Here is an 8,756-nt window from a genome sequence, read left to right on the forward strand (position 1 = left end):
GTAGATTGTGTCAAAGCAGCTTTACATTGATAACTGGTACATTGTTTGACTGCACAGCAGCTCTTAAGGAATAGTGTCAATGCAGGCAGATCAAAAGCACTGTTGAATATCAAAATGTCAAGTCAAGTGTCCCCAACTAAGCAAGCCAGAGGCGACAGGTTAGTTTTACCCTACTGATGGTCGTGTCGTTGCAATAGTAATCCTGCTCAGTACGAGAGGAACCGCAGGTTCAGACTTCACAAGGTTCAGAGTCCACAGTTCCCTTTCAAAATAAGAGTCCTGCTCTCACTCAACAAAAAATAATTTGACATTTTCCAGTTTCCCGTTACATTTAACATATAAAACATAAGCAAAAATGAAAAAATATATATAGAAAAACTTTTTCTTCCAAAACCACAATATTCAAAATGTGTACATACTTTAAGGTGTCACAATGACACAACGGCTCGGTCAAAAAGGGTAAATTATTAATGAGACAAAATTAGTGATGGCTGTCTGACACCGATGCTCCGACACAAGCTTCGAACTCGAAGCAGCATTTTTCTTGAACTACTGCTTCGAAGCGTGCTTTGGTGTGGAAAAACACACGTGACCAATGACGTCCGAAGCAGCAACTGCTTCGGTTCTCTGAGTGAATCACGCGACTGGTTCAGACCAGTCGATACTAGGCTTGTTTGAGATGAGCAAATTCTGCGCAGAACCGATCACCAGTGATCACCGCAAGATGCATGCCGGTTAGAAATGTGTCCGAGGGTGGGCCACCTTGCTCTGATGTTATGCCGACGGCCTCATCGGATTCTGCAGTCGAGCGCAGTTGCTCTCCACTGACTGCGCTGACCAAAAGCACGATGGGAAACGACTTGATGATGACACAGCTTAATGCTTATTGGTTTAAACAACCGTGATGTATTGATCCTAAAAAATAATGTAAAAATAATGTGCAAATATTCCCTAAAGTCTCTGACAGCGATCTCTCTATGGGTTATGTGATTGTTGTCATTTATAAAATATATATATATATAAACATGTCTATAATTAAAGTAAAAATGATTGATACACACAGCTTTCGAATGGAAATAAATAAGTTCTTTGGGTGTATTGTTCATTATGTTTATTTTCATATAAAAGCAAGAGAACTTAAATTACATCCAGTTTATCAGCAACACAGCGCACGAGTGTGAATCCCGCGATATCCGCCTTTGGTCTCGTAGGTGTGTGATCCACTACGAGAACAGAGAACTGTCCGTCTGTCCTGCACTTTTTTCACTCCTCCCCTCACTGCAGCCGCATACTCTCGGCTGAGTTTCAGGCGAGGCGCATCTCAAACAAGCCTACTGCTTCGCATCGCGAGAGGCTTCGTGACGCGAGACTTTGCTGCGCGCACGCTTCAGCAGCATTTTTTGGCGTGTAATATGACTATATAGACACCCAAAATGACACTACATAGCCTAGGTTAACAGAATCAACCAATTAATCAAATTTTATTTACATCATTCACACAAACCAGACATCATTTTGCTATCTACAATTTCGCCACTAGATGTCACTGAAACGAAGCATTGAATGAATGAACCCATTTTCAAAACAATTGATGAAGTGGTTCAATACTGGTTCATTGCTTCATTTGGACATCACTAGACAAAATATAACAACGAATGGGAGAAATTAGACAGGAAAATAAAGGGCTACATAAAAAAGAGAGCGCAGCTCCATCTCGGGACGGCCACTCAAGTTCCGCCGCTGAAGTGTGGCAACTTGGCTTCCTTTAAGCATGGGATAATAGTCCACAGGTGTAAGGGATCTGCTGAATTAGGACAAATGTAAATCACGCTTTTCCTGCCCCTAGAGGGCAGGCAAATACATAAATACACCTACATATAACAAAGGTAAAAATATAGAGTGCAGGGTCTAGTATCAAGGGATAGTACCCCAAAATAAAAATTCTGTCATCATTTACTCACTCTCAATTTCTTTCAAACCTGTATGAATTTCTCTCTTCTGCTCAACACAAAAGAAGATATTTTGAAGAATAAAATAATCACAAGTTGGAAGAAGTTCAGATTTTAAAATGAAATAAAACTAATAATGCATTATGCAGTGTATGGGACTGCACAGTTGAGGTCACTTCGTTTTCCTAGAAGTGTGAGATAAGAGGTTCATGATTCAAATTAACCTTAACGAACATCCTTATCTTATACAGCCTTTGAACCACAATCATTGCATTTGCATTTCCAGAGCCTTTAATCTGTATCTGGAGGAGTATCATTCATTGTCTGAGGCATAAAGACCTTTTCAAAACATTTCCAGTTACTTTTGAATACTGAGATGAGAAACAACATCTATTTTAAAGGTATCAATATTAAAACAAAATATGCATTATTTCCCAAAACCTTTTTTTCTAACCTGATATTCTGCAAGTTCGAAAGTTTGTTATTGTTAATGTTGACTGAGTATGTAGTCTTCTTCTGGTCTCCAACTGGTCATTTTGTGCACAATAAACACTTTGAGAAAAATTGTGTCATTAGTGCAGTCTCACATATACTGAATAACAGACTGCAGAATTACACACTTCACTTTATTCTTCATCATTGTCCCTCTCTGAGGCCTGAGGAGTGAAGTGTTACTGTACCATTTCAAGGAATCTGTAGTCAAAGGGCTTTGGGTGCATCATATGTGTGAATTTGAATCCAAAATGGAGAAGGGGGTGACTTTCTATTGATTCTTTTCATTTAAAAACATTTCTCTTTATTTTCAGCAGTTCCTTACTGCAGTTACCTTCTCACAGCGCGAGAAAAATGAGATTGTACTGACTCCTGTAATCATGGGTCATTTGGTCATCTTATCACACACACGTGACACACGCACACAGATTATGTTCAATATAAAAATGCTAACTTCTCTATCTTTTGGTTTGAAGATCGACCTTGTCATCTGGCTGTGAGCAGCTGCCTTTTCTGATCCTCTCCTCTCGTTATTGCTCCTGAAATACTACGAAACAATCAGAAAAGACCATGTTTTCAGGTATTTGGGGCGGGTAAAGTAAAAGGTCAATGTAGCAGTGCAAGTAACAGTTGTAATTGCATATTTGACACAATTTAGCTATCTAGAAACAGAAAATAACATAACTTAATATTGTAACATGTAAGCAGTTGGTGAACAGTTTTATCGTGCACATCCATGTATGTATATATTCCTATAAAAGCCACTGATTTTGTATTAGTAAAACCCTGTTCTGTTTCTTGTTGTCTTTCTCTAGATCTACTGGATCATCTGAGAGATTCGACTGAATCAAGATGCTGCTGATTATTGAAGCTCTTCTTCTCATTTCAGCTGCTCTAGTAAAGGTAAGCTTGTAATATAGGTATGAATATTACAGACATGAATGATGGGATCATTATGATTCCTCTTGTTACAGGATCATAGAGCTGCTGCTGATGAACCATTTCCATTGGATATGCAACTGAATTCTGTTGATGATGATTTTATGGATTGTGAAAAGGAAATGGTGGGGAATCTACATTTGCTGAATGAAAATAATCCTAAATTTAAGAAGGTTTGGCAAAATGATGCAGCAGGAAGTGAGCAGAAGGCATCAGGAAGTAAGCAGCAGGCATCAGGAAGTAAGCAGAATGCAGCAGGAAGTAAGCAGAATGCAGCAGGAAGTAAGCAGCAGGCATCAGGAAGTAAGCAGCAGGCATCAGGAAGTAAGCAGAATGCAGCAGGAAGTAAGCAGAATGCAGCAGGAAGTAAGCAGCAGGCATCAGGAAGTAAGCAGAATGCAGCAGGAAGTAAGCAGCAGGCATCAGGAAGTAAGCAGCAGGTAGCAGAAATTGACTTGACAAAGCATGAATTAAAGGCCATTCATATATGGACTGATAAAAATAACAATATATATATAAAGATTTCAATGAGGCTGTTCGTAGTGGTAAACAAAAATACAAAGCCAAGACTTACGAATGGTATACACTTCACTTTTTCTTAACAAGAGCAATACGAAAGCTGAAGAAAATACAGAATGAATGTGTGACAACTTATCGTCGTACACATTCGACATATGTGAAAGAGAATGTTTTAAACACAGAGGTTCGTTTTGGCTCATTTGCATCCTCCTCTTTTGATCAACAAGTAATAAGTGGTTTTGGAGATAAGTCCTGTTTTGAAATCTACACTTGTTTTGGTGCTGATCTGACAGAATATTCTCAGCATCCTAAAATGCAAGAGGTGCTGATTCCTCCATATGAAACGTTTAAAGTCAAGGAGATCAAGGAGAAAACAAATAAGAACAATCTCTGGTGTGACACTGTGTACAAGCTGGAAAGCTTTCAAGAAAGAAGTGACCTGAGATGTGCAATAGTGAATATGATTAACTCTGAAAAAAAATAATTTCTTTAAAAAATAATGCTTTGTGCTGTGATCAGGGTAACAGTTTGGTAACAATTACCAAAAAGGTAACAATGTTGTATCAAATGTGGTCATCTGTATTTTATTTTAGTCAAGTCATGTAACTCTGCACAACAATTTGACACGTCTAAACACATTTTACCACCCTGATTTTTGTAATTGTTTTCTAGTGATTAAAAGCACATTTTACTCAAAAATGAAAATTCTGTTATCTTTTACCATTCCAAACCTGTATATTTTTCTATGTACTTGAACAGTTTGTACATCCAACCTCGTTTCAAAACCATGAGGGCAAACGGTTGAAGAAACACATTCTGAAAAACACAGAGCTGAACACACACACACACACACACACACATACAATTTCTGAACACTGAACATTGACTCTCAGGCTTTATTGGGGCATTAGGACTCACACAGGCCATGATGTGGTCAATGGGTGAGTTGGAGTATCTGTAAAGGTGGGAGTATTTTCATGTCACACATATGGTTGATCTCTAGTAGTTAAAATATCTGACCTGGAGATTACTGTATTGAGAGAATTTTTTTACATCACACAAGGATGGGGCAATATTTCCTACAACAGTTTCAAACTGAGAACAATACTTGTGGCATATCCATTACAGTAGTTCAATGTGGTCTTATATTGTAGAGAACAATATTCCTCTGTCTGGCAGTCAGGGGAGGCTCATCTGTAATCTCTGCTGCGGCAAAGTCCTGGACTGTAAATATCTCTCGATTGAAGGGCCAAAAGCCACACGTTCAGGACTCTTTAACTTCCTCCTCCACATTTACAGATTATAGTAAACCTGTGCAAACAGTCCAGCCATCTAGATAGAAATCCTTTTGCCGGTGTTTAACCCCATCCAACTATCTGCTGCCCTGTTGTAGTAAAACTTTAAACTACTGAAAATGTTCGATCAAGAAGCTGCATTTTGAGACGTATGTGGGGCTAATGTGATCGTGATGACTCCTCTTTGTTGAGCAAGTGTGACCACTTTCAGTGTTTTATGCGAGTGGCGACCATCTAAAATGTGTGCACGGGGGTGTGGCCGTGGACTTCAATCATTTCATTGATGTAACCTAAATGTTTCATTTACCCTGCATGCACGTTGAGGAGTAGGCCTATGTTAAAAAGTGAAAAATATACAAAAAATTATGCATCATTTTTTTTTTAATTGTCAGGTTTATAGCTCTCGTTTGTAGTAGTTACAATACTATGGCGCTTCAAGTCAAGAGCACTATATGATTTATTTCGAATGTTGAATTCCCAGATTATTTGGCTAAAAAAAGTAATAACGAATAAGTCAATACATAAATACAAACAAGATGGGCAAAGTGCCAAATCAGTAGCCAGGTATTTGTATTTATTTACTGAAATAAATAATTGAAAATAAATAAATAAATCACAGTGCTCTTGACTGTGCTAGATTAAAGGGCATTTCAAGCGAAGGAGAAGCTCAATGGTTGCTGTTGTAACAAACAATGCCAGCTAAAGAAAACATCTGCATCTTTAGGCATGCTGTACAAATATTGTATTACAAACAAGAGCTAAAAACCTAACAAAAAAAAAAAAAAAAAAAAACATTTATGCTTAATTTTTAGTATATTTTCACTTAGTAGGCCTATTTCATTTAAGACTTCTCATTCGACATTGATGCACTGCATTCTGATCAGCCTTTTGGTGCTGTTTGTCCCAGGTATGGGTTTTATTGGGTTTTGTCATGTTCTGTGTTAAAATATCAGCCCCAGCTGACTGTTAGCTATTAACACAAAATATGTAAAATGATGGTTAAGTTTATAGTTTCTCTGTATTAAAGGTAATACAGAGGATGTTTTCGACGACTGAGAAACCGAAGACCGTTAGTGAGTTTTTGAAATGAGCGCATGCGTAAGAACAGCCCCCCTCCTTCACATTTCGAGGGAACGCCTCCCAAAACTCGTGCACGAGTATTAGAATACGAGTGTTTACCACCTGCATTCGCTGTGTAGTGTTAGTGGATTCATTATGTCGGACTCACCGCAGGTAACTCATAATCTGCAGTTGTTACTCCTGTCTCCTGACAAAAACATTGCATGCGGCGCCTGTGGAGTGTGGAAAGTTACTGGAGCGCGCAGCCGCGCAGGTCTCTCACAAGGAACGTCAGGGCAGTGATTGACAAGCCAGAGGGCCAATCGTTTACGCGATGATCGCGTAAACGATTGGCTGATGTTCTTAAGGCCCTACCTCGTGCACAGATGATGTATATTAATATTATTCCTTTCAGTGCACCTAATAAATAGTCTTTTATCAGTTAGTAAAGACAGTTTCAAGTAATATTGCAAAAATGTATAAAACAAAACATCCTCTTTAGCACCTTTAATGTGAATTGTCTGCATTTGTCACGATCACCAGTGAGAGTGCCTGTCATTGCCATCAGAGGGCACTCCAACCCGCACTACTATTATTGTCAAAGACTCCATTACCCATAACACACTGCCTGGTCAATCTGCCATTATTGTTCACAATAATGTAGACAATATGGGACAATAGTTGCTTTTTTTTTTTTTTTTTTTTTTTTTTTTTAATTTTGCCTTTTTCTTGGATTTCCCTTTTGCCTGTTCCCTGCCATATTTGTTTGTTTGGACTGCCTGCCAGTGTTTTGTCCTTTTGCCTGTTATTTTTGATCATGGTTCTGGATTGTCCCTTAAATAAAGCTGCATTTGGATCTCCAACCTTTGAGTCTCAGAGCAGTTCAGTGCCTGAATTAGTGTGTTATATTAATTTTCTTTAATGTATGCTTTATTTAGAATTTTGTGTGTGTGTGTGTGTGTGTGTGTGTGTGTGTATATATATATGATTTTATTCATCCTACTGTATATACAATACATATTGCACAAATCTGTATGTCTTCTGTTCCAGATGTATACCACATTATTATTTATTTTACTTATTTATTATTTTCTTAGTTGTACTTATTTAAATGTTCTTTCTGTTCTCATGTCATATGTATGTGTATATGTGTGTACCAAGAGCTCCTGAGAAAACCACAACACATTTCTGCACACCTGGCAAATAAAAGCTCATTCTGATTCTGATTCTGATATGATATCATGTTTTTATGTTTATGTGTGAATTTCCAAACAGTAGGACAGCAGGATCTTTCAAAATTCTAATTTACGTGTTCATTTAGCTTAGCTAAAATGGATGAAACAGATGTTCAAATGTTCATTTTCACTTAAAAGCAAAAGATAAATGATCCGCCTTTGATTGCAACGCAACCTGCTACTACGCAAACTACAAAATAAAAGTCCCTAAGGAAGGACTACTTAAAATTAGTGTGGATGCATGATGCTTTCTTAAGTACACTGAACAAAATTATAAACATAACACTTTTGTTTTTGCCCCCATTTTTCATGAGCTGAACTCAAAGATCTAAGACTTTTTCTATGTACACAAAAGGCCTATTTCTCTCAAATATTGTTCACAGAAGCAAATGGATCACAGCAATTTACAGAAACAGCTGGACTCCATGGATTTGCAGTTATCATTTTGTGTCAAATTGTTGGATTTTGAGGTAAAATCATACCGTATATATTGTATTGTTATATATTATGTTGACAACTCTTCAATTAAATATTTTCCATCTTATATTCTGCATAATTGGGTGCTTTTTAAATAAACACTGACAAAAACTATACTATATAACTATATATGTTTTAGGGCTGGACAATAGGACGAAATATATAACATTGATATAAGTGATTACGCGGATTTAAACCTACCTATATTCAGGGATGGGCAGTATTTATGATACATGTATTTCAAATACAAAATAGTATTTTGTAATTTGTATTTGATAGGGTTGATGAAAATGGCTTTGTATTTTGTATCAAAATACTTTAGTGTTTTGTATTTTTTAAAATACTGTAAAATACTTTGTAAGAAGTCTACATGATGACATCATAAAATTGCGGCCTCTGATTGGTGCATACTCTATAGTTTGCAGAGACTTGTTGCGATCAGAACAGAAAATTGATCCATATGGAAGAAGGTGGTCAAGAAACGTGCAGGCTGCCAGCTTTCCATCAATTTTTAGCATGAATTGCGATAATTTTAAACAGTTCATTTTGGTAGCCTAGGCTAAATAGTATACCAATTTACATAATGTTCTTGAAAACATTAATGAGCAGCAGCCCCCTAAATTTATGATTAACAATCAAATTATTAATTGGTTAAAAACTAGTTGTTATGAATACAGGTGCCATGAGTTGTCTTCTTATGAATGACTTGTCTGTCATTGAGTCAGTGTTGCTGAGGCAAAGTAGGCCCTTCATTACCAAACACCAAGTAACTAAATTAGGATACAATTATG

The 8,756-nt window shown here is 37.2% G+C and overlaps 1 protein-coding gene across 1 annotated transcript; it reads left to right on the forward strand.

Annotated features, from left to right (window-relative positions):
* Positions 1-3,894: 3,894 nt before the first annotated feature.
* LOC127510233 (ecto-ADP-ribosyltransferase 5-like) lies at positions 3,895-7,646 on the forward strand (the record flags this gene model as incomplete). The annotated part of the gene is made up of 1 exon (XM_051889810.1): positions 3,895-7,646. A coding segment is annotated over one exon (489 nt), but the record flags the coding sequence as incomplete, so codon positions are not given.
* Between the last annotated feature and the right edge of the window lie 1,110 nt (positions 7,647-8,756).

The sequence above is a fragment of the Ctenopharyngodon idella genome, chromosome 3 (assembly GCF_019924925.1).
Source record: "Ctenopharyngodon idella isolate HZGC_01 chromosome 3, HZGC01, whole genome shotgun sequence".
Taxonomy (NCBI): domain Eukaryota; kingdom Metazoa; phylum Chordata; class Actinopteri; order Cypriniformes; family Xenocyprididae; genus Ctenopharyngodon; species Ctenopharyngodon idella.